This window comes from Vigna radiata, unplaced genomic scaffold (assembly GCF_000741045.1).
Source record: "Vigna radiata var. radiata cultivar VC1973A unplaced genomic scaffold, Vradiata_ver6 scaffold_7, whole genome shotgun sequence".
NCBI classification, from domain to species: domain Eukaryota; kingdom Viridiplantae; phylum Streptophyta; class Magnoliopsida; order Fabales; family Fabaceae; genus Vigna; species Vigna radiata.
This window is the reverse complement of record NW_014543262.1, coordinates 2,075,454-2,101,240: the sequence shown is the minus strand read 5'-3', so window position 1 is coordinate 2,101,240 and position 25,787 is coordinate 2,075,454. Positions and strand designations below refer to the sequence as shown.

The 25,787-nt window shown below is 32.1% G+C and overlaps 3 protein-coding genes across 5 annotated transcripts in view; 1 reads left to right on the top strand and 2 right to left on the bottom strand.

Annotated features, from left to right (window-relative positions):
- Positions 1–1,785: 1,785 nt before the first annotated feature.
- Positions 1,786–10,086, top strand: LOC106753826 (cationic amino acid transporter 2, vacuolar). Of its 2 annotated transcripts, XM_014635689.2 has the most exons (14): positions 1,786–2,622; positions 3,186–3,387; positions 3,564–3,648; positions 3,787–3,924; positions 4,420–4,538; positions 4,656–4,752; positions 5,264–5,436; positions 5,545–5,611; positions 6,692–6,850; positions 7,609–7,864; positions 8,047–8,152; positions 8,443–8,555; positions 8,771–8,846; positions 9,607–10,086. In XM_014635689.2, the coding sequence occupies exons 1-14, from the start codon at positions 2,472–2,474 to the stop codon at positions 9,761–9,763; spliced, it is 1,899 nt and encodes a 632-aa protein (XP_014491175.1). In that variant the 5' UTR covers positions 1,786–2,471; the 3' UTR covers positions 9,764–10,086. The 2 variants fall into 2 exon arrangements, 1 of the variants encoding a protein (XP_014491175.1); XR_002666871.1 differs by lacking the exons at positions 8,771–8,846; positions 9,607–10,086 and having other exon boundaries at positions 8,047–8,316; positions 8,443–8,494.
- A 779-nt stretch (positions 10,087–10,865) lies between these two features.
- LOC106753779 (60S ribosomal protein L7-1) lies at positions 10,866–13,584 on the bottom strand. The gene is made up of 6 exons (XM_014635631.2): positions 13,504–13,584; positions 13,256–13,422; positions 13,051–13,139; positions 12,505–12,642; positions 11,430–11,532; positions 10,866–11,344 (listed from the first exon to the last, which is right to left on the bottom strand). The coding sequence occupies exons 2-6, from the start codon at positions 13,418–13,420 to the stop codon at positions 11,129–11,131; spliced, it is 711 nt and encodes a 236-aa protein (XP_014491117.1). The 5' UTR covers positions 13,421–13,422; positions 13,504–13,584; the 3' UTR covers positions 10,866–11,128.
- Positions 13,585–17,894: 4,310 nt separating this feature from the next.
- Positions 17,895–25,787, bottom strand: part of LOC106753910 (polyribonucleotide nucleotidyltransferase 1, chloroplastic) — a 49,881-nt gene continuing 41,988 nt past the window's right edge. The window contains exons 16-25 of one of the 2 annotated variants that reach the window (XR_002666835.1): positions 24,642–24,689; positions 24,351–24,423; positions 22,739–22,812; positions 22,550–22,657; positions 22,360–22,454; positions 21,862–21,925; positions 21,163–21,216; positions 21,035–21,076; positions 18,833–19,293; positions 17,895–18,263 (exon numbers count right to left, since the gene is read on the bottom strand). Coding sequence is in view for 1 of the 2 variants with exons in the window: in XM_022777691.1 (XP_022633412.1) it covers positions 18,952–19,293; positions 21,035–21,076; positions 21,163–21,216; positions 21,862–21,925; positions 22,360–22,454; positions 22,550–22,657; positions 22,739–22,812; positions 24,351–24,423; positions 24,642–24,689 (900 nt within the window). In the remaining variant the exon portion in view is untranslated. Of the gene's footprint in view, positions 18,264–18,692; positions 19,294–21,034; positions 21,077–21,162; positions 21,217–21,861; positions 21,926–22,359; positions 22,455–22,549; positions 22,658–22,738; positions 22,813–24,350; positions 24,424–24,641; positions 24,690–25,787 lie in introns of those variants that run through there. The other variant, XM_022777691.1, reaches the window with a different exon arrangement.

Sequence of the window (25,787 nt, the reverse complement as noted above, 5' to 3'; positions counted from 1 at the left end):
GTTCTTACTCAATTTTATGCCTCACACAGGTTCCATTTCACTAATCTAAGTTAACTAAACAGCCCAAACACCCCCGATACCCCAGACACACAAATGGTATGTTCAACGGAGTGGGAACATATGTCCACCGCAGCNGACTCACCTTCGTCACCAACACGTATGACTAGTCACAACGTACTGGACCAGGCCAGAGCTGCTCTATGATCAGTGACGTGCCAGCTCTGGTTTTTAGGTTCCCTCTATCCTACCAACAGAGAAGGTATCCTAACACTCTGAGTTTGGCTTTCTTAAGGTATTATGATCATTGTACTGTTTTCTAGACCTCCCTTCCCTTAAATCAGTACCTCACTTCCACTCACAGGCCTAAATACTACACAACCCAAGTCCCCTTCACCAAATCGACAACATAACTGGAATTCCCAGTTACACAAAATGTACCTCAGTATATCCAGAACCAATACTCGCCCATTAAATTTACATCACCAATATATATATATATATATATATATATATATATATATATATATATGCACCAAAAATATACTACAATTACACCTCTCATGTGAAAGACAACAACAGATTCATTCATTCACAAAAACAATTTAACATACCATAGTATAAACTCCAATCCAACCATAAAAATTCAAACAAACTATATTTATATAATTAAAGCTCCCCTTACCTGGAAATAAACCGCAGCAAGCTCAACCCAAGCTTTTAGAGTGCCCCTATCAGTTAGGACACAAAGGAACTTACGGATAATCGAACGAGTGATAGATTTTAGTCCTTTTTGAGCTAGAATAAAAATGAGAACGAAAAGACAAAAACCGCATAGAGTTCAAGAATCAGAAAAAGATAAAATCTTGAACATGAACAATGAAGAAGGAGAAGAGGGAAAATTTACTTACCGAACGAAACGAAGAAATATTCGGTGGGGTTTGAAGCTCTTCGCACCAGGAGTAATTTGGCAGCAAGAAATTAGAGATTGGTTGGCTTAATTTTCTGAAATGGTAGAGAGAAGGGAGAGGAATTAGGATCAGGGTTCTGAGAGAGAGTGAGATTCTGCAGAATGACAAAGTAGTTTCTGAAAACTAAACCCCCCTCTAAAGCTCAAGTGGCCAAGGGTTTGTTGGGCTGCGGCCTTTTGCAAAGGCCCAATTGGCTTTAAAATAAAAGGACCCTTACATTATATCAGTGAAATGTTGATAAAGATAAAATTTAGATAAATAAAACAAATAATTTATTTAATTAAGACATTCTAATTGACTAAACACACTTTAAAAGCAATATTATTTTAAATTAAATACAAATAAATGTTAAAAGATTCAAAAACACTTCAAATAAAATTAATTTCTTTAATTAACAAGTTCAAATAAAATTACTTTACAAATATGGTTTATGCATTGAGTGAATAAAACTTCCATCAATTGGATGATTGATTAAATCACCAAGGAAACAATCTTTTCATTTCTTTTCGAAAAACATAGTAAAAATAAGAATACTACTCATACTTTTCAAAATTCATTTTATGTAGTCGGTGAGTTTTATATAAATTATGGTTTACAGTTAATTTTAAACATATAATGCAGATTAGAATGTTTATCTAACTGGTAAATGTTGAGATTACAATCCGACTTGCCGCCACAAACATCGTCTTCAGATTGCAAGTAATAAGAAACTAGCTAGACAGGAACTGTTCACAATGACAACAGCAAATATAGTCCCACATCGAAAGACTTTTGAAAATAAAGTACATTTATAAACGCGAATCAGATAGCTCTGGCCACGACCTTACTTGAACAGGATCTGTTCTATAGGCTCGTACCTCTGTATCCTTAAGTTCTAAGGAGACAGGAACTGAAGTCTGGTGGATGAACCATGACCCTGTGATCAGAGCGTGATTAACGGTAGTGTTGACTCAGTTTACGGACTGTGTTCATCACCTCCTGTAGAGGATCGTTCCCGTTCTAGCGAATTGGGATGGTCGCAGGGTTGTCTGACAGACTCCCATATATTTTTTAAACATATCCATACGTTTTGAGTTAACTATAAACATAAGATAGCTGACATGCAAGGAAAGACGCAAACAATTACTATATATAATTGCCCCTACTTTCTCAATGATACCTTTTATAGCGTTACCATTTGGCGTTAAGCATTCCTTTACCCTTTCATTCGTTTTTGTCAATCTGTCAGCATTGGTCACCACCATCAAGCAAGGAAAGACGCAAACAATTTCGATTTCAGATTCTTATTTTGCCACTTTTATCCATAACGACAACAACCCCATCAACAGAGCAAGGAGAATTATACGACATTAGTTAATTTTGGCCACACCACCACCACCTTTGTGTTGTGCACTTTGATCTTGGGACAAAGTTGATTTTGTTTTTCATTAAGGGAGACTTGGCTTTGTGGTTGAGCTAGCAAATATTCGTGTCTGTGTGTGTGTGTGTTTTTTTTTTTCTTTGATGGGTGTTTCAATTGGTTCACAATCACAAAATGGTTCAGGGGGTTCCTTCAAGTTTTTAACTAGGAGGAAGCAGGTTGATTCTCAAAGTAGGAATTACTCTCAGCCTTCTCTTGCCAGGGAGTTAACTGTTCCTCATCTCATTGCTATTGGTGATTAATTCAATTCCTTTCCTCTCCTTCTTCTTCTTCTTCTTCTTCTTCTTCTTCTTTTTTAATTAAAAATCTCATCTTTAATCATGTTTTCATCTGGGATACGTTCCTGGAATTGTTACAATTTTCGGGTGATGTGGAAAAATGTTTGGTTTGTCTTCATGTTTGACCGCTTGATTGGTACATTTGTCGGATTTCCTCTTTTCTTATTGGCAGAACGACATATTCCTTCCCTTTTTTATTTTATATTTTTGTCATGATTGTGTTTTCACAGTCTTCCAAAGTCAAAGAAAATTCCTCTGTGATATTATATTTACTACAGTTATGATTAAAGTTACTTTCATTATAAACCAATTTATAAAAGAAATTACAGCACCAATTTCAAAACAAAAAATTGAAGTCTTTCATTTTCTTATATTGCTCAATTTTCTCACTTTGGGATTCAAACTGACACCAAGATTCCTAAGACATATTAGTGTGTTTATTTTCCTAATTTTTTAGCTTCTAATGAACACACATTAATTGTTTTGCAATTGAGTTTGACATTGGTATATGATGATCAGGTGTTGGTTCAACAATTGGTGCTGGAGTGTATGTTCTGGTGGGAACAGTTGCACGGGAGCATGCTGGACCTGCTTTGGCCATTTCTTTTCTGATTGCTGGATTAGCAGCTGGTCTTTCTGCCTTTTGTTATGCAGAGTTGGCTAGTAGATGCCCTTCTGCAGGGAGTGCATATCACTATTCATACATATGTATTGGAGAAGGGTACTCTTTTTTATGTTTTAACGTTGTATACCAATTTATATAACATCTATGTCCTTTAAGTATCATTCTTGTTTTTCTTTTCCATTGTCTAATTGCATCATTCAGTGTTAGCAGCCTTATTTGGCGGTTTCTTTTCTTCTCACATTCATAGTAATGATGGTTACTTTTACTTTCAGTGTTGCTTGGTTGATTGGTTGGTCCTTGATTTTGGAATATACAATTGGCAGTGCTGCTGTTGCTCGTGGCGTAACCCCCAATTTGGTGCGTTGTTAGTTCAGTTTTTTGGTTGTCAGGTTTATGAATTTGAGAATTTGTATAGAATGTTTTGCTTGCTTTTAGCTTAACCAATTGCAAGAAAAGGTGATTTCAAACACTGACATGAATGAAATGTGTGATTAGACTGCACTTTTTGGTAAGGAGAATTTACCAGTGTTCATATCGCGGTACCATATTTCTGGAATGGATATAGTTGTAGACCCATGTGCAGCAATCTTGGTATTACTTGTTACAGGACTCTTGTGTCTGGGCATCAAGGAGGTAATTTTCTATTATTACAAGCTTTTACTAAATCACAATGACCTATTCAATTTTCTTACTTTTATCTACTTTTATCTAGGAATTAAATTTACATGATCTACCTAAGTCCTTCAGTATAGGCTATTGTGATTATAAAAAGTAAAAACTAACCAAATTTTAGTAATGATCAGCTAACAAAGGCTTATTTATAAATCTTTACACGAGTAGACATTTTGTAAAATAAAGTTACTGAAAATACAGAAATTTACAAAGTATAAAATGTTTTATTACAAAGTATTATTTGAAAAATTGATGTAATATAGGAGTTCGTATACTAATATTTCTTCTTTGTATATATGAGTGATATTGTTTTCTTTCTGTTCGTTTAAGATACTGCATGGATCCTTTGTATGTGAACCGTGAGCTTTGCACAATGAACATATTCACCCTGTCACTGTTCTTTATTTGTTTTCTAAGCTAAAATATCCAAAAATTTAGAGTGCTTAATACATGCAGAGTACAGTGGTACAAGGAATAGTGACAGCAGTGAATATATGTGCATTGCTTTTTGTCATAGTAGCTGGTGGTTACATGGGATTCAAGTCTGGTTGGCTTGGATATGATCTTCCTATGGGGTACTGTTTCATTTGACAAAACTCCTGATTGGTACTTTAAATTTTTGCTTTTGCACTTCTCCTATGTTATATGTTTGGTCTCTAATTACCTAAGGCTTGTCTCTTTTGCTTTCACAGACTTTTTCCCTTTGGTTTTAATGGGATACTAGCTGGTTCTGCCACAGTATTCTTTGCATACATAGGCTTTGATGCAGTTGCCAGCACTGCTGAAGAGGTAATAATGATAGTGTCAGTTTATTGGTTCAGTTTATATTATTTTGTCAGCTCAATTTTCTTAATAACAAAAAGATAATTTTGGTCTCAACATATATATTTTGTCTGTAGGGAAAATACTAATGTTTCTGTTACATTTAAGAACTACAACCAAATAATTTTATTTAGAAACTAAAAGCATTTTGAGAGATAAAAATTTAACTAGGTTTCAAACCTAGTATGTTATTGACAGATAATTTTGTTCTTTGATTATGTGATCAGAAGTTTAGTCCTGAGAGCTCCGTATGTATAGAAAAGCATTTGTCTGATATGAACTTCATATATGAATCTCAATATTTCGGAAGATTAATCCTTGGCTCCCAACTGGGATAGCTTGAGTTCACCAGAAACAAAAAGTATTTACCCAAAAAGAGGCAATTATTTCTCCAAAATAATTTACACCAAACATATATGCATGCTTGAGGATGCTCAATTGTTCGAACTTGCTGATAATGTTTCACTTGATGAAACAGGTGAAAAATCCTCAACGAGATTTACCCCTAGGTATTGCAGGTGCATTGTTTCTTTGCTGTGGGATATATATGATGGTGTCCCTTGTTGTAGTTGGTTTAGTACCTTATTATGCAATTGAACCGGATACACCAATATCTTCTGCATTTGCTGAACAAGGAATGGAATGGGCAGCGTAAGTTTAGACATTACAATTTTGCATCTGATTCTTCATCAAATTTTAGTTTCTTAATCTATGTAGATGTTATGTCACCATAGACAAATTTCTTGTTTGTGATTGCAGTTACATTATAAATGCTGGTGCTTGCACAGCTCTCTGTTCAGCATTGTTGGGTGGGATACTTCCCCAGGTAAGTTAATCTAAACCCAGGTGGGTTTGTCACCTCTGTAATTGTTTATTCTCTTATTTTTCTGCTGTGAATTTAATATATTTCATATGTGCTTACTCTTTATTAGGCCAAAGTTGTTCTCCTGTATTTTTTTTAATGTATGGTTAAAATTATAAACTATTGAAGTACTTTAAAGTATCACTTTTATGGGTAAATATAAATCTTCGTTATTCTGGGGATGTGTAAGTTTTGTATTGAACACACGGCAAACTCTATATTCTCATATTAAGGATGTACCTAACAAGACAAATTGACACACCTTTTTGTTTATGAGCTGTTTTAGTTTGAGAGATAAAAGGGTATTTGTACGTATTAGTACTTGTGGGTCTTAATTTGGGATTTATGTGACTTAATTATTTCAAAGAGAATGTTAATAAATTCCCTTGGAATACTGGTTAAGAAACCAAAAGTGGAAAGTTTTCATGCAAAATGTATCAATGCAACTCACTATTTTTGTTATTAAATCAGAAAAACTGTAAAGGTTGTAAATCCAGAAAGAAACTGAGAATAGGGTTTTTCTTGTGAAGATATACGATGGAAGAAGGGAGAAAAGCAATGATATCAAATCTGTTTAGTGCAGTGGGTTATATTTTACAAAAGGTTTAATACATGCAAGAGAGATGTAAATATGCTACCACTCATTTTTACTTAACCACTGACCAAACACCTAACTTTTCCACAAGACAAGGTTTATAATTAAATTCAACCTGAAAAGACTGAGCAAACAGAAACGTCTCAATTTCTGATATTATTTCCAAGGCACCCTCACTGTGATTTTCATTAAAAGTTTAATTTTATTGATATTTTTTAACCACTAAGCTTGATTCTTAAGAGAATTATGTAATGAACTAGAAGACCAAGGTGCAGTGTACTGAATTTCATTCGAATCATCATATTCAAATATATGCTGCGTTTCTTTCGTGCTTCATTCTATGATTGCTTGTACCAGCAGTTATCACAAACTTTGTCCCCCCCTTTTTTTTTCTGAAGTATTGAGTTAACAGGCAAAGTTACCATTGTGTTTTGTTAAATGTTTCTCAGCCACGAATTTTGATGTCTATGGCAAGAGATGGATTGCTGCCACCTTTTTGTGCTGATATAAATAAGAAGACTCAGGTTCCTGTTAAGGGCACAATAGTTACTGGCATTGTGGCTGCAGGCTTGGCATTTTCTATGGAAGTCTCTGAATTGGCAGGGATGGTAAGTCTGGAACTTGGTTGCTACAATTTTTAGATTCAGTGGATACAAGTTTCGTTGCTAAATGAAATAGTGCGTTATAGCAACTAACATTCCTCTAATAACACTCTTTACCAACACCATTATTAGTTCACTCTCCTTGAATAGTACGGTAACTAAATTTACTTTGGTTCAGTTCACATAGATTTTTCCTTACACTCACAGGAAGGAGAAATATTTTTTCTCCAAAAGCTAAAATCAACTTATACCTTGCTTTGGAGAAGTTAAATGACGAGTTTTTATATCAGTCTAGTCCAATAGGATTGCCCCACAATTGGGCTTGGTTTATAACATGGTGGTGAGTAACCCTTTTAGTAGATCTGGCATAGGTTGGAATACCATCTTACAAAGTAGTTTAGACCTAACTTAACCAACAAAATTTGTGACAGGATTGCCCCTCATATGTCCAACTCTGGTCATAGTAAGTGTATATAATGGTGAGTGATCCCTTATGAGGGTCAGTTCTAATATCATCTTGCAAAGTATCTTTGACCTAATTTAATCTTACAAAACCGATTTATAAAATTATAAGTGGCTTTACTTACATATTGTATCTAACATTATTTCTAGTTGACGTGAATGTCGGTTATTTTTCCAATATGGCTAGAATATTTTTTCGCTTTTTTGATTCCATACTCTGTTGACATCAAGTATTCCTAAGGTAGTTCTAATATGTATATGTCGATATTTGTACTAATATGTATATAACTTTTCTCCTGCAGGTTAGTGTGGGTACACTTTTAGCATTTACCATGGTGGCAATGTCTGTGTTGATCCTAAGATATGTCCCTCCAAATGAAGTCCCGCTGCCTCCATCTCTCAAGGATTCAATTGCTTCAGTGTTGAAGCGGTATAGTTTGAGCAGTTCAGATACAAATGTGGGAGACGTAGATGCTAATACTTCTGAGCACACAAAGCCTTTGATCGTTAAGGAGGATGTTTCAGTTGATTTTACCAAACATTTTTCTGGAGGAAACCGTGAGTTATCACTTTCCTTCTCCTTTACCAATATTTTTAATGGATAATACAATTTAGTGTTCATTATATATAGTCTATGTCGCTCAAGAAACTAACATTGGTTCATTTGTTATAATCCTGTCATTTGGCATATGTTGATTTTCTCCTTCATGCATTTATTTATTTATTTATTTTGGGTACAGATATAGTTGAAGCTGAAAGGCGAAAAGTTGTTGGGTGGATCATATCACTGATCTTCTTAGGGGCGTTTGTCCTTACATATGCAGCTTCAGATTTCACTCTTCCTAGGTTAGTCTACTTGCAGATTATGTAGCCTTTCTCAAGCTTCACATGCAATGGAAATTTCTCAATACCTAATCAAGGATTCAGGTTCCCTAAATAGTTTGGTGGTTGGTTTGAGATGAAAGGAAATGGGCTATTAGGGACTAGGCCTTATCCTGAGAATTGAAGAGGTTTGATAATACTGTTACAGGATAATCTCTTCAATAAATTTATGCACTTTATCTGTTGTTTTTCGTGTCATTTAAGGATTGCATGAGGTTCCCAGTTTTTTGAGCATTTTTGTATGCTATTGCCAGTTCTGTTCGCTTTGCATTGTGTGGAGTTGGAGCTGCTATTCTTTTGTGTGGTTTTGTTTTCCTAATCAGAATAGATCAAGATGACGCAAGACATGACTTTGGGCACACTGGAGGTATATCTTACCACAATATCCTTGTGTTACATAAATTCATGAGTAGTGTTGGTTGTCTTATTCCATTCAAATGCAGAGGTGCATATCTTCTAGTGTCACACACATGGAGTATATTGAACAAGAGTTGCATATAATTATAACAAACAGTAAAAAATAGGCTGACCATTAATTCTATTCAGCTTAAGAGAGATAATTCAATCATTATTCTTTTTCAGGTTTTATTTGCCCATTTGTGCCACTGCTTCCGATAGCTTGCATTCTCATAAATTCCTACTTACTTGTTAATCTTGGGTAAGCATTAATACTTAATTTGTTATACTTTTTGTTTGACCAAACTCGCTTTTCAAATGTATTCTTTTACATCAGGCTGTGTGTGGAAATCTTGAAATTGATGGAAGTATTTTGATTTCAAGACTAATAACTTTTAGAATTTTATTGTTATTTAATGAAGTTAATATCAGAATACATCTAGTATTCTCTTTCTCCTCTGCCTGCTTTAACAAACATAATTTCACCTTCATTCTAGTAAATAGTAAGAATGGCAGGAACTTTAATTGAATAAAAACTGATATTTTTTGTGTGATGTTAATTGGAAAAGCTCCTGTTCGGTTTCTCTTACTGAACTATCCTTTCTCACTGGTTCATATTTATTGTTTATAACAAGTTGCTCATTTGGTTCTGGTCATAGTTTAATGGGGATACTTGATATTGCAGGAAATTTAGAAGAAATGTGACCGAAATTATAACCGTGGACCATTTTTTAAAACTTTGGTTGATAATAGAATAATGAAAATATTAATTCAATTCAAGAACTACATTCCCTGAAAATGTTCACGATATTTTTCTTTTCATATTTGTTTCTCTGGTTTGTAAAATTGAATGTCCGTGCTGTAGAATAAACTGTCTAATTCAACCAACATTCTAAATAACAGAGAAGAGTCAAATGGATAAAACTGAGATATATTCATAGTATTTTGCAGAATCAGCAGTTCAATGTTGAAACTTTGTTAATGGAATTGCATTTTCTAATTCTTACTCATCTTTGTTTCAGATATGGTACATGGTTGCGTGTTTCTATATGGATGGGAACAGGACTACTAGTTTATGTCTTTTATGGCCGAACTCATAGCTTTCTAAAAGATGCAATTTATGTGCCAGCAGAGCAAGTGGATGAAATTTATCAAACTTATAGAAGCAGTACTGGTTAATTTCTTCCATCTCAAGCCAAAGAAAATATTGAACACGTAATCCCTGTACAGGAAGTGCCTCTCAGCTTAGGGTCATGTACATGTTTTCTTTTAGAGAAGAATGTCATTGTGGTATGCCTTAAATTATCTCTCACATATTCACCATTGTTTAGCAGTTGTACAATACATCTTGAGAAACTTGGGGCATGCTATGTAGATATATATTCAACTTTATACTTTAAATCTCCTCAATTTTTTTTTTTTTGCTCTGGAAAAATTAGAACACCAGAGAAATCTATGCTATAACAATCTAATATATCAGTGTCTCCAAACACACATTTAGTATAACCAACCTTTTAAGTAAACCTATTTCTCTGTAAATTTTCATTAGCAGAATGATTTCAGAGGCACTTGCGTTGATATACATCAATGTTCCAAAAAATTGGTAATTGATTCAGTCCATATACTGGTTGATTGATGAGTTACTAGTTATTTAAGTAGATCAGTGCTTAAACCACAAACCAATTTAACTAGTATTATTATATAAGAATATATATTATTTGTGACCACAGTAATATATATTATTCTTTTGTAAATTGGTGGGTACAGTAAATGTACAGATATCGCACTGCAGCAAATGTTTAACATAGCAGTTCTTGAAATAATCTAATTTAAAAATTTGGTAGGCTCGAACAACCCATTTACAAGTTAAATTCGATAACACTTGGCCACTGATTCAAATTTGTTATACAAGCTTTTATTACAGATTGGCAAGGTGAATCTAACTTTAACTGAAAATGTTTCATCAGTCTACTGTGGAAACATCAATTTAATTATACGATATTTACAGTCTATTGTCTTCAAGGTTTCTATAAAAGGTTTCTTTGTTAAAAGTCGAGTTTTTTGTTTCATTACAAAAGAATAAAAATTGCTTAATCCTATCCATCTGAACATCATTAGAACCTACCATTATGAAGCACTCTTGTGCAGATGTCATTAAGTATTTCATGAAGTTGAGTGTTGATGATATATTAAGTCAATAAATACACAATCCTGTTAAAAACCCTACTAAATGATAGATTTTCAAATCATAAATCATCACAAGCAAGAATAAGGAACTTTGATTCTATAAAGAAAATTTCATTCAAACTTCAATCATCATTCCTGAGATTTAAAATATATTGAGAATTCACTAATTCAAGCCCCTGTGCATACCATGCTGCTATCCCTTTCTTCTCCAAATGCCTAAGAGATACATGCAATTATCTAAGACTATAAAGATCCGTTTTCTAGGTAATAAATCAGTTACTTAAAAACTGAGATGCTTGGACATAGGATCATCCTATCGAAATAGTACACATCAAAATTTTGAGACTACAACAGCCACTAATTCATTTTATCGATCAGTTCATTGATGAGATCCTCACGGTTCCCAGTGTCTCCACCCTCCTTGAATAGGGTTTTTGATCCTTTCAATCCTTCAGCTGGCTTGTTGAGTACAAAGGGCCACATAAATCTGACAACTTCCTTAAAGTGGGGACCAGCATTATATAGCTGATGCACCATGTCCTCTATGCAGACAACACCAAATTTTCCTAATTCCTGCATGAGAAAAATTGGAAAATTTACAAAATGCTAGGGAGAAACGATAATAAAAAACCAGGGATCCAGGAACTCCATATATTACCTGTTCAATAATGCTATTATCTGTTAAGGGAACTTTCCGCCCATCCATCCTGGCGAGTCCTTTCTTGTAAATTAGCTCCTTTATGCTTTTAAGGTTTGGATACCTTCAAAAGACACATTCACAAAATAAAGAGCAACTCAAGTGACAAGTGATTTCTTTTCCTTTAGCAATGAACACAACATACACAGGAGTATAAACATAAGAAAAAAAAAGTTGTATAGGGTAGTACTATTCCTCCAATGCATTCTACACATTCCATATAGGGTGAAATACATTTGCCAAGTGTCATACACAAACAAACAGATTTATTAGTTGAGTTGGTACATAATCAACTTGCTTAGCATTTTTCTTTCCCAAATAACTTGCAGACACAAGTCTGTATGTACAAGTTTCTACAGTTCATGTTTCTACAATTAAACTCAAAATAACATTAAACATTTTGCAAATAATTGTATTTTTTTCACAGGTCATCCTGGAAAAATTGTTGTAAATAGCTGAAAACAACTCATGGACATATCATAAGATATTTTTCATCAGCCCCAAACACTTATACACATATTTATACAGCAAGATTGTTGTAATTAGAGGAAATATCTATAAAATCTTCTTAATTAGAGAAAATATTTATAAAATCTTCCTAATTAGAAAAAATATTTATAGAATCTTCTTAATTAGAGAAAATATTTATAGAATCTTTCTAATTACAGAAAATATAAGTATGATCATATGATCTTCTAGATTATTTTTTAGTATATTGTTGCCTTATTTTCTCTTTTTAGATTAGATTGCTACAAATAAAGGTAAAGAGAATGTAATTGATATGAATGAAAATAATAAAATCATTCTCTTTTTCAAGTAAGATAAATGTAAATAAATAAATAAACCCATCCAAATGGCTACTAACACTTAGTTTGCCCATGAACATTACTGGTCTCAATCAATACATGCAACCCGCAGACTTTCCCCACTTTTCCCCACTTTTCTTTCAACTCCGTAAGTCCTAAAAACCCACCAAGTCCCTTGCTAGCACCAAACATATAATGCACAAAATCAAAAACATAAATTAATATCATACCCATAGGTCACATATGGTTCCACCCTCTGCAGTTTGGCCATTATTCCCTCACTTGGCTTCACAAGAACAGCACTGAACATACTCCTCAAACCCAAGCTGTACAGCACCTTCCTTGTTTTTGGATGCATGTCTTTTTTCCTAATCCAACCGAAAATAACAGACATATCATCACTAATTCAATTCTCAGTTTAAAAGCATCAAATATACAAGAAAAACAAAAAAATAGGTTTAACTACCTATTTGGCCCCTGTACATGCATAGTCTTTATACTCTATTCTCTACACTCAGTAACTACTCATTTTAGTATAAACATACACTTTTTATCCCTTTTAGTTTAACTCCCTACACCTAAAATTTTTAATCTTTACAACTTTCAAATTCATTTATTATCAGTTTTACCCCCTCCAATTTAGGAGGGCAGGAACACATTGAAAAGGTATGCAGTTTTTGAGTGAATGAACTAAAACACAAAAGAAAAAATATATGTAAAAATGTAGGAACCGAGATATAATTAAGTCAAAAAGAAAAACAAGGAACTGTACCTACCCCTGTATACGAATGATTATCAATACGTTGGAGTGAACTTGAGGAAGTTTCCTCTTCACCCTTCGCTTCATCCTAATGAGATCCACTTCCTATAAACACACATAAACCATAAGGTTTCGCAACTTATCACAAAAACTGTTTGTGAATAAAGCATATTAGGTTCGGATAAACGTGTGACGGAAAATTTAGTCATTTGGTTAGTTACCTGGTTGCGATACTCGTGGATGAAATCCTCGGGCTTCTTGATGGATTGAAAATTCTTGTGCTGGAATTGCTCTTTCTTTCTCAACGCCCATGCTTCCCTGCTTTTGCGCTTCTTGAGTATAACCTCGGGGATGTAATTCAGAGGCTTTGGATTCTCTTCTGCCATCTCTGCACACACAGTGAGTAAGTGTCAACCTTAGGGTTTCAAAACCACAGAGAGAAAGGTAAGAGTTTTGGAACAAAAGAAACCTGAGGGAGATGGTGGCGGGTTCCAGCGGAGAGGAAGGCTGAGATATAAAAAACCTGAAGCCCTAAAGGATGTATAGCATTTCGATTTGATGTTATATATAGTGCTGATTTTTATTTTTTATTTATATATCTTTTAATTTCATTTTGGTGTCTATGATTTCTTTAGATTTTATATCTTTTTATGATTAATTTTTTAAATTTAAATAATTATCTATATTTATTATATAAAAAAAATTATTTTGGACTTAAATATCTATTTTTTAAAATATCATTTTCACTCTTTAATTTTTTTTTTTAAATTAATCTTTTTTACTTGTTTATTCTTTTAAATATAATTTTTTCAATTAAAATAATAATTTATAATAAAATTGTAAAAATTTTATATTTACTCTTATAATTATTTTTTTATCATAAAAAAGTTTAAAATAAAAAATATATCTTTTACATTTACTTTTTAATAAATATTTTTAAATTTAAATAATTATTCATAATAAAAACATTAGCTATATCATAAAAGAATTGCTTATATTAAAATTATTAAATTATTTTTTGTTCTAAATATATTTTAAAAAAATATTTTATAGTTCATTAATATTTTATTTTAATAATTAAAATTTATTTTAAAATTTAATAAAAATTTTGCATAGTTCACATTTTTATCATATTAAAATATATGTAATTTAATTATTATTACATTAATAATATAATTTAAATATATATATATATATATATATATATATATATATATATGGGGTTTGCTAACTTGTACGCCTATTTTTCAGTTGGTACATTTTAGCAATGTGTACCGGATTTCAATAGACAAAAATACCCTTATATATTGAATTCTAAGTTTTAAGGTTAAGGATATTTTAATAATTTTCATTCTCAAAATTAAAAAAATAAAAAAATAAGCCCCTCAAACCCTTACTCACCTCTCTCATTCCTCTCAAAGCTTTCTGTTTCATCTCTTTCACTCCAACAACTTTTTCTCTGTCATCCCTACTCTAGCCCAATTGAAAAAAATCAGAAGTACTTGCCTTATTTTAATAATTTTCATTCTCAAAACTAAAAAAAAACTCAAACCTTTACTCACATCTTTCATTCCTCTCAACCCTTTCTCCTTCATCTCTTTCACTCAAACATTTTTCTCTGTCATCTCTGCACTAACCCCAACTAAAAAAAACACTCATTATTAAATAAAATGATTAGAGAAAAAAATACTTACATAAATAAAAAAATTAAAGCACCTAATTTTTTCTTTATATAATTTTAAATAAAATTTCAAGATTTAGAATTTTTATTGTTTGATTTTATTTTTGAGAATTTTATTGTATTTTGATTTATTTTTTCTTTAGTAAAGGAAAACAAGTTAATGAATTTCTACCAAAAAAAATTAAATGGCCACGGAGCAATGTTACGTAGTAGTCTCAGAATGTAAAAGAAGGATGTTCATAAGTCTTGGTGCAAGTTGTGCCCGTCAGCGGTAATATATATANTGAAGATAATGAAATTAAAGAGAGTTTGAATGAACTTTTTTCGGAAGGTGAATATGTCAATGACTCAACTCTTTACAATGAGTATTTTTTTAGTTGGGGCTAGTGTAAAGATGACAGAGAAAATGTTTGACTGNGAGAGATGAAGGAGAAATGGTTAAGAGGAATGAAGGAGGTGAGTAAGGGTTTGAGGTTTCTATTTTAGTTTTGAGAATGAAAGTTATTAAAATAAGGCAAGTGTTTCTGATTTTCTTCAATTGGGATTAGAGTAGAGATGACAGAGAAAAGGTTGAAATGAAAGAGAAAGGGTTGAGAGGAATGAGAGAGGTGGGTAAGGGTTTTGGGGGTTTCTTTTTTTATTTTTTTAATTTTTAGAATGAAAATTATTAAAATATCCTTAATCTTAAAACTTAGAATTCATGATATAAGGGTATTTTTGTCTACTGAAACCAGGTACACATTGCTAAAATGTACCAACTGAAAAACAGGCGTACGCAAGTTAGCAAACCCCTATATATATATATATATATATACATATATTATTATAAAAATAGTATTAAGCAAATTATGTAATCACTAATTTTAAATTATTTAAACTTTTTTGCAAAAGGAAACGTTATTTAATTATGTAACTATTATTTTAAACAGAATTGTTTAATTATTTTGAAATAAAGACAAATTATTTAATTAGGTAGCTGTTGTGTTTAAAAATGTACACATTCAATTATATTGAAATAAGTATTAAAAAGAAAAGTTCTTTATTTATTTTGGAATAGAGGGAATACATTCAATTATTTATACTATTATTAAGAAAGGAAATTTTGTGTATATAATTTTATCGGCTTTAGTGATAATATTTTTAAATTCAAATAATCAATTAAAAAAATCACTTACACAATAAAAAAAATATTTATGAAATTATAAGAATTATTTAGTATTATGATTAGAAACATTTTCTAATTTAATTTAGGCTTAATTATATTTTAAGATAGATTTGGAAGCTTTTAATTGAGTTCATAATAATTTTTTTTTACCTATTCAATAAATTTACATTTTTTAATTAAGTCTTTGTTGTTTAATTTGCTAGTAATTAGGTAATGTGGCATACCTTAAATTATAACACAATTTTGGTTTTCAATTTTATTTTAAAGTTTGATTTGAAATGTATATAGATACCATCATCCCCATATAACATGGTTAATTATTTTTTTGATGTGGTAAAGAGTAAGTCATGTCAACCCTTCATTTCTAAACATGTGACCTATTTTTAAAGTACATGTAGATAGATGTATATATGTTACACATGCCTCCGACAAATTTATTATTATTCTTCTATATATATGATACTGAGGAAATACGTGGGAGAGTTGCTTCCTCCATTATTGTTTTAATTTCAAAAATATTCTAACTTAATTTAACTTTTATCAATTGAAAGAAAAGAGAAGGCGGTGACTGAATTGGGTTTGCTCTACCTTGGGATGGGAGTTTCTGGTGGTGAGGAAGGTGCTCGTAATCATTCTTCTTTGATGCCTGATGGTTCGTTTGAAGCTTTCAAATATATAGAACATATTCTTCTCAAGGTGACAGCTCAAGTCCCAGACAGTGCTCCTTGCATGACATATATTGGTAAAGGTGGTTCTGGTAATTTTGTGAAGATGATTCACAATGGTATTGAACATGGTGATATGCAGCTGATTACAAAGGCTTATGATCTCCTGAAATCAGTCGAAAAATTGTCAAATGAGAAACTACAAAGTGTCTTCTAAGAATGGAATAGAGGTGAACTTCTGAGCTTCCTAATTGAAATCATTACAGATATATTTGGAATTAAGGGTATCTTGTTGACAAAGCTCTAGAAAAGACGGGCATGAAGGGTATTGGTAGGTGTACTGTTCAATAAGCTGTAGATATATTTTTAAAGAGATGTCAACACTCATGAACCGATATCAACATCCGTTTAACGAATGTTGATATTAATGTATATTGACGCCGTTTAAAATCCAATACATATTTACATCCATTTAAATGTTATTCAAAGACAAAAGAAGAACAGTAAGGTGCAAAAATCAGTGTGTGGTGGTAGATGAAGTAACTCTCTTGAATGTTATCCATTACTTACTAATAACTAAACCTTCCTATTCTTTTCCCTAAAGCTTCATACTACAATTTTTTATTCATTCTTTTTACGTAGTTTATGGTTAATTTGATGATTGAAATTGCGCTGTGAGGGCAATTTTGGATTGTGTTGAATGTGGGTTTAATGGTGAACAAAGGAAGTTAAAGAAGGGATGAAATTTAATGAGGGTTTTAATGAGAGCATGAAGGTCGAGATGTTCAATGATTGATTTTAAGAGATTAGAAATTGCTTTACTGAAAAGTTACTTTGGAGTGTTGTTAATGGTTGCCTTCGATAGAAAAGAAAGATTGATGATCACAGAAATGAATTTTGACAAGCAAGTTGGGGAATATTTTGTGGCTATCAAACAGCACAAATTGCAAATTCATGATTGTATAATCGTTGGTTACAATTCGAGAAGTTAATAACTAAAACCCAAGTCACGACATTATGCGTGTAGTCATCTTCTATAACGATTATAGTAAGCTTGGTGATGGATAGAAAGGACTACACCTGCATCAGAATAATTCCTAGTCATCATCATTCACGTTTAAATCTTGCAAAATATTAAATATCTGATATCTTCTATAGCAATTATAAACGGATATCTCATTTGATGTACATTTTTAGCTACACATTTTGTACTCTTAATTTTCAGCAAATTATGAAATTATCAGTTCATTCCATGTTTTTTTTCAACGATCTTTCCCCCCCCCCCCTTTTTTTTTTTTGCACTGTGAGAATAGTATTATCGAGCCCAATAGCCACCGAACAATTTGGAGTATCGAAAATATCATAATTTTAATTGCTAACGTAAAAGAATACAATAAATACAATGCAGTGTAAAGATTCACCCCTCTCCCTTGCAACGATGAACTAAGATTTACATTTGATACCTGCAAAATAGGAGCTCACAAGAGGGAGTCATCACAGAAAATAATTGAAAAACAAAGAAAACTACACAACAGGTCATAGATAGAGATGTCGTCGGGGGCTAAAACACAAAAATTGCCATGATGCATTTGTGAGATGTACAGACAACACAGAGTACTCCTTTTCACCTTCCCAGCTTAAGCAGGATTATCTGCCTTAGAATGAAGCAAGTCATGTGATTTCCTAGTTTAGGCACCGGCTTGTTCCAAAAAAGTTCACTGCCAATAAGATATGGATCATCAATGGGCAAGTTGATTAACTCAGGAATAGAAAGCATGCCACCAAAACCTGAATCATGTTTAGTTCTTAAAAAACAACTTTGGATCAGATGCTTGCAATCAAAATAATTAGTGGTTGATTAGTTTAGATATAAATAGAGTTCAACTTCGATCAAGGTGTAGAAATATCTTTGTAAATAACCTCAGTTTTAAGAAAGAGCAATAAAGTCCATGAAGTTCGTGGCCAGTGAGGAATAGAAAGGATAGATGTAAGCCTTATACCATAAGTGAACAACTGTTTCTATGATTTGAATATGTGACCTCCCATTCACAAGTCAGAGCAACCTTCACATTGTGCCTTAGACTTGCCCTCTAAATAGTGTGGCCACTGAATTGGTAGTCACTTAACAGGGTTGAACAGTTTGAGTACAGACAATTTTCTCTTATTTATCATTTACAGTGTTACCAATATAGAAGTTCCATTAGGAAAGATTTGACAGTTCGGGTATTTGTAGATAGGTATATCAATGCAACAAAATATACAGAGAATTGATATAAGTTGCTCATACCATTCAACTGTTAGTTTTTAAGAGCTTGCAATTTCAGCCTTCGTGTGCATATGAAACCATTTTTTTTCCTAGAAAGCATCACTTGTCTCTGCTTTACTTGAAAATATATTGGCTCAGTTTCACGCCTCTCCACTAATCAAACTGCTTTCATCTTTGACAGACACACTACCAACTGCTTTGTTGCTACTCTTCTTTGTTTTCTCTTTGTTATCCTGGGAAGAGTTGACCAATCTCCTGACAAACTTCTTAGACGGAAGCACTGAATCATCCTCTGAACTCCTTTTAGAAGAGGATGTGATTTTGGAAGTGCTAGAGTTGTCCTTAGACTTTTCGGATGATTTTGATGAAGTTTCCGTCCCGTCAGCTAGTTCACCAGTAGACTGTTTAACATTTGAGTTATCTGGATTCGTATCAGGAAGCAGTGCTCGGAGACTCAGGCGCAGTTGGCCCTTTTCATTGATCTGCAGTGCATGCTTAAAATGATAAGACAGAATTCCAAACTCAAAATATGATAAGATTAAATCAAATTTGTCAGATATTTGAAAATCAGGATAGAATATTCTAGATGTACTGTGAAGTAGTTTATCGGCAAAAAATCTCTAAATTAAAGGAAACGATATTCTATCTTGATTTTTTAACAAGATACAGTAAAGAATATCTAGGATAGAATATTCTAGATGTACTGTGCAGTAGTTTATCGGCAAGAAATCTCTATATTAAAGGAAAACATATTCTATCTTGATTTTTTAACTAGATATAGTAAAACTTGACATAGTTCATACTACATAAAATGACATAGTTCATACTTCATAAAATGGGTCTTGAACTAATGAAAAGGTGGTTGACTTGACCAATTTTACCAATTTCATAAAAAAAAAAAGAAAAAAATCTAATCTTGAAAGAAGAATATAAAAAAAATAATAATTAAAGAAGTTTCAGTTAGTAATAATGTCTCTCATGTGTAATAGCTTACAAATAGATAACTGTGCCGTAGTTAAGCAGATTGTCAGAATCCATTACAACATATCAACAATTCACAGAATTGTCTTTTATAACAGACTTGCCAATAATGCTGGTTATGATTCTTAGCCAAATGCATAAATATAAGAACTGTATTCACCGATTAGAGTTCATAGCAGTAAAATGGATTACAGAAATCACTAAACACTGTGATAGTCTTTATGCTTTCCTTAATTTTCTTACTCAAACTGAAGCTGCCATCCACAAAGGGATAGATATGATTAAGGCAAAGAACTAACTGAATCTATCGAGTACTGTTTAGCTCAGCTTCACTTTCACTTCAGAGAATTGGAAAGGAGATGTATAAGATGTCTTGTATCGGCTACGAATATGGAAAAAAATATTATTTGACTCAGAAAATGCTCTCCCTTGGAGCCAGATGCTGGGATGAATTAGGCTCAGTTCATTTCTAATGGGTAAGTTAAAAGCTAAGCATGTATTGCTGGAATTTAAGGGACAGAACTCAAGATCTGTTCATTCATATAACATGAATAACATTAAATAACATTAAATAACATTAAATATAGTGAAATTAATCACTGCTCTAAGTTCAATTAAAACTACCACTTTTCCCTTCCAGTTCCTCCCTTTGCATTTTAGTCATGGAGGCAGAACGAGCAAATGAGAGATCAGGGCAAAAAGAATGAGGTAAGAAAATTCATACAAATTACAGTCAAATTGTACTTTACGTAACCTATTGTAACAGACTTCGTTTATAATTAAATCTTGTAAATATTTTAATTAGGATAAATTCAAGTTTCCTATTAATTGTTATATTTTAGTAAAGCCGTCATGTAGACTTTTATACATTGTAAAACCTTGAATAGTTGAATTGTCATCAATAATATTCAGAAATTTCAATGCAATCATTTCAAGTCCCTAAATTATCTAATTGCACCACAATTACACGAAGACGATGTTATGATTACCTAACGTTTCTCAAAGCAAATAAAGCACATATCATGTAGAAAATTGTCAATAGAATATTACAAACACCCTCAAATGAGAACATGTATGTAACTCTAAAGTAACACAATAAATACGACAAACACCAAATGAAGGCATAGCTTGGCATAGTTCAATCACCATTAAGAAAGAAAAATGAGTTACTACAACATTGCATATTGAGCGATTGGCAAATTCTAGCATCATTCATAACTAACAATGAGTAACATGACATACCTCTATAAGCTTTACATCAATGCGATCTCCCACCTTGAACACCTGCACGAGTGCAAGTCAAATATTATCCCCGCATTATTTGCTTATGCTGTTAATTTTGGAAAATAGAATCAAAAGAAAATGCTTACATCCTCTGCCTTTGGTAGCCAACCTGAGCTCAGTTCACTGATATGACAAAGTCCCTACATAAAAAAAAAAGAAAGTTGAACATGGTTAGAAATAAGAAAAGTTTCTGATGATATTTTATAAAATATTTTAGAGTACTTAGCTGATCTCTTAGGATTTGGTATTTTATTTTATAATTCATGATTTGTTTTCTTATTTAATTATTATCACTTTTTCATTGGATCTTATCTGGTTTGGCACTCTAATTTGTAGTTTCCTATTTACAACAATATATAATAGCTATCGCCAGGGGGTTTAATTTTAGTACACTCAACCCTTCGAATTATAGGAGTACAGATTTGTTCCATTTTTTAGTACATAATTTGATTTTTCTTTCCATTATTAGCATCCTGATTAATGCATATACTTTTCTAGTTTAAACCTGCATTGTGTCCCAATAGTGGTCATAGAATTTGACATTTCCAGTCAACAAGAGAATTGCAAACATAAAAAGGTAATGCTTTCTGATCGTTTGATAATTATTAACATAATAAGATGAAGTATCACTCTAAAACATCTATAAGATTTAAGAAACAACACACAATGATACAACTTCACTAGAAAACCCAAAATCTAATTATGTGTAAGAAGAAATTAATGGTATATCTGCTTCTAATAATATATGTTTATGTTTTTGGCAACAACTAAGTGGAATTATGTACCTCTCGGCCAGGTGCTATCTCTACAAAAACTCCATATGAAGCTATTGATTTGATTTCACAGTTCCTGAAGTATAGAAGGCAGCACAATTATACATACAATTTATCAATAGTAAAAAAGGAATATTCTTTGAAAACTTTAACATTATGATTTTTCATTCGATCCCTCATTTTTAAGAGGTTGTAATTTAGTCCTCACAAATTTGTTTTTCATTTCCCGTATACTACCTTGGTTAGTCTGTCGTTAGTTTTGTCCATTAAGTATTATTTTTTGCTTATTTTCTAGCCTCTCTAAATATCACACATTTTCTGTTTGGTCCCTTATTAGTCAGTCACGTAGACAAAACAATAGAACCCTAACCAAGAGAGTAAATCGGAACAAAAAAATAAAATTGAGGATTATCCGGTGACTGGTTGGGAGAATCATAATTAGAAGAAATTTGTGAGAAAAAGAAAAAATATGAGGAAACAAATATAATCAGCAAAAGAAGTGATAGCTACCTATATATATCACCGATAGTTGGAACCATCGCCAAACTACTAATAATAGCTTTAGACCTCTCTAAACTAGGCAAATCTTTTGCAAATATTTTCACCTGCAAAAGCCCAAGAAGACTTATTCATTTCATCGCATACCAATAGAATAGTTAACTGTAAAAAATATCATGTAAAAGTGTCATTGTTCTCGTACAGTGCCATTATCGTCTGCATCAATAGCTTCTACTCCAGATTCCTCAATAATGCTCTTGATTTTTTTCCCACCAGAACCAATTATAAGATTTACTCTATCCGGTTTTACCTATAAAAAATATACACGTGATAACCCATTGATGATTAAGTGATAGCCAATGAAGGAAAAAAAGGAAAGCAAGAAACATACCTTCATAATGTGTATCAGAGGAGCATATTTGGAAAGTCTATTTGCCGGAGGAGGTGAGCAACTTGTCATTGCTTCTACATTAGGAAACAAAAAGGAGAAAGATATTTAAGATGTCAACAATAATCAAAGAAAATCAATTTTAAACTGGAAAAATATATAAAAAAATAAATTCTTCTGTATTAACCCGTTTTATACTCGAGAGTTTTAACATTTTATTGATCTGACAAATTGCTGAGTACACAGAAGTCTGTTTATAGGCTATTTTGCTGAGTAACAAAAAATTACATTCTCTTCTCCTGAACTCTTCTGAAATGACTCTCAACCTCCATTTAGTTTTCAGTTAGACATTTCCTCTCTTGTGTTTAAATCAACGCAATAAATTTATGCATATATATTATGAGAATTTTTAGATTAGCTTTTCCATAAGCATTTCTAAATGAGAAACACAAGAAAAAATGAAATGACTTTCCCCAAAATCTGAAATTAGCTTATGCATAACAAGTTAATTAGCAGAAGTATTCTCACATAACTTCTAAATTCTTATTTTTAACTTTGTGCACAAATCAATTTAAGCTTATAGAAAAACTTATTTGTTTTTACTTTTTCACTCCTAAAAGTGTTTTAGATAAGTTGTCCAAAAATACCTGATGTACCTACTCACCTCCAAAATACTCGGATCTATAGAATATTCCTAGTTTGATAAACTTGAACTTAATCCAGTATTCCAATATTCAACAACTTGATTGATTGAGTAGCAGACTTAGAACCAAAATCCGAAAATAAAGTATTTATCATTTTAGTAGCAAAAAGAGTAACAAAGTATATATATATATATTCTGTTACTGAGTTTCACTCACGAAAGTCCAAAAGCCTATACATATACGCTACTACCAGAGAGTACTTACCTAATTCTCTTTACCTTGATATTACTATTATTTTAAACCTCTTGCTTTAAAAGTTGAAGAATCTTTGCAAATGCACTTTCATTTGGTACTCAGATATCATCTATACGAGAGTTCATCCTTAAGGACTCCAATGCTCAATAAAGAGACTTTGCTACTTTTGCAACTCGCCCAACACTGTTCCACCTTTTGGTTAGAACACCCCTATAACTATTTATTTATTTGTATATTAACACAATTTTCTCGCAAAAATAATTTGTACTATTGTCTTTCATTTATTAATACTTTTTACAGTAAAACTAAAGTGAAATTATTTTTAAAAATATTCTAAAAGTACTTTTCTTTTAGAAAAATGAAAAATATATAAAAAATACTAATTAAAAACTACTCAAATAAAATATACGTGATGTAATACATGAAGGCTGTAAAATATTTTATGTATGTATGTGTGTAATTAACTATAGTAAGTTATTTAATTAAAACAACTCTTGATATATTGTTGGTGAAAGTACATGTTAATTCTCTGATTTTGAGATTAGCATCCACTCAACATTTGCCACGATAGAGTGATGGAAATAAAACATTGTTTTCTGTCTTATGCCTAAGTTCAAGAAGCAAACACACTTCTACTTCTGATATAATACAATCAGATCTGACACACAAATTCATTAACTGCAACATATATAGTAAAACTTGAGTTTTAACTTTACCAAGTATATGCTTCCTGCCATCTCTTGCTTGTTGGAGGGCATTTCTCATTATGGGTAAAGTGATTCCACCCACCTGCAACAATTAGAAAACACTAGCATAAAAAATGAAGATACAAAAAGAAAATAACTTATTTAGGACAATAAATGAATAAAAATAATGAGTAAAAGATAGTTAATCAATACATAATAAATGTTCTCCATTTAAAAAAGTAGCCTTTCAAAATCCAAACAAACGAGATAAGAGGAAGTAAGCATATCAAGATATTGCATTAAAATGTTCATAGTATTTACCTTAATGTCCATTTGAAATGCTGTTATGCCATCTTCATTTCCAGCAACCTGCATTTTATCATTGTTGTTAGAAAATAAGAGAAATATCTAATGATATTATTTTTATATTCAGAATATTTTAAAGTATGCTATAGATGATTTCATGAGAATTATTCTTCTTTTATATTTTCTGAATTGTTTTCTTATTCAATAAGGATCTTTGTAATTATAGGCTTATTGGTTAGAATCAAATTTGTTAAGAGTTTGATATATAGGTATTTCATATTATATATGTAGGAATAAAATCTCCAAATTATTTGCAGTAATTGTAAACATCCTATATAAAGTGGACTCCATTCTTTCTCTAGACGCACAATTTTTGCTTGTCTTACATGTCTCTTTCAACATGGTAACATACTGATACCATCCTCTTTGACCCATTTTGTCACTATTTCTTTGTCTGAGTTCCCAAAAAAATAGAAATTGAAACTCCAACTAGTCATCTTTGTCTAATCATATTGCCAAATATTCCCTGTCCGATTGACCCTTCTGTCTGTCATCCACAACGCCAAACAGGCACCATCATAGTCAGCCACCCACTTTCCTGGCACATCTTCCCTGTCCGATTTGTTTTCTCATTTAATTAGGATCATTGGAATTGTAGGCTTGTTTTATTAGAATCATCCTTATTAAAATCTTATTTATAGGCATATCATGTGTGTGTATAGGATAAAATCTCCAATAATTATTTTTATTTAATGCAATCAACCAATGTCATGTATCCTGTATATATGGTTTCTGATACAGACCCAAATCTTATTGGGCTCAATGAACCTTTGATCCAAGAAGAAACAGCCAAGCATAGGTGGGGCAGAGTATATGAGAGGAAAAAGAGTAGGAAAGGTGACGTGGCATAGTCGAGGGGAATAGGTTGGTTAGAAGAGAGAGAAATGGGTGTGGTTGTTTAAAAGAGAATCTGGAAGAAAGTTTTGGGGGATAGTTAGTTGTTTTTTTCGTAGAGAGGGAGCCATTCTTGGTTTCTCTGAGGAGCTTGGCTCTGGGCAGTGAGTTATTCATATCTTACTGTTTTACTGGTTTTGGCAGAGAATAAAATACACTCATATTCAGTCTTCATTTGATTTCTTTCTGTGCTTTTAATCCTTATCA

Bases quoted from the DNA above. Each gene is read 5' to 3' on its own strand.
- LOC106753826 (XM_014635689.2), top strand. From the start codon at position 2,472: ATGGGTGTTTCAATTGGTTCACAATCACAAAATGGTTCAGGGGGTTCC. The intron at 4,539-4,655 runs GTACTGTTTCAT...TTGCTTTCACAG, and splicing joins GGATATGATCTTCCTATGGG to ACTTTTTCCCTTTGGTTTTA. The intron at 7,865-8,046 runs GTGAGTTATCAC...TTTTGGGTACAG, and splicing joins ACATTTTTCTGGAGGAAACC to ATATAGTTGAAGCTGAAAGG.
- LOC106753779 (XM_014635631.2), bottom strand. From the start codon at position 13,420: ATGGCAGAAGAGAATCCAAAGCCTCTGAATTACATCCCCGAGGTTATA. The intron at 13,140-13,255 runs GTAACTAACCAA...GTGTGTTTATAG, and splicing joins TCCACGAGTATCGCAACCAG to GAAGTGGATCTCATTAGGAT. The intron at 11,345-11,429 runs GTAATATATGGA...TTTCTCATGCAG, and splicing joins ATAATAGCATTATTGAACAG to GAATTAGGAAAATTTGGTGT.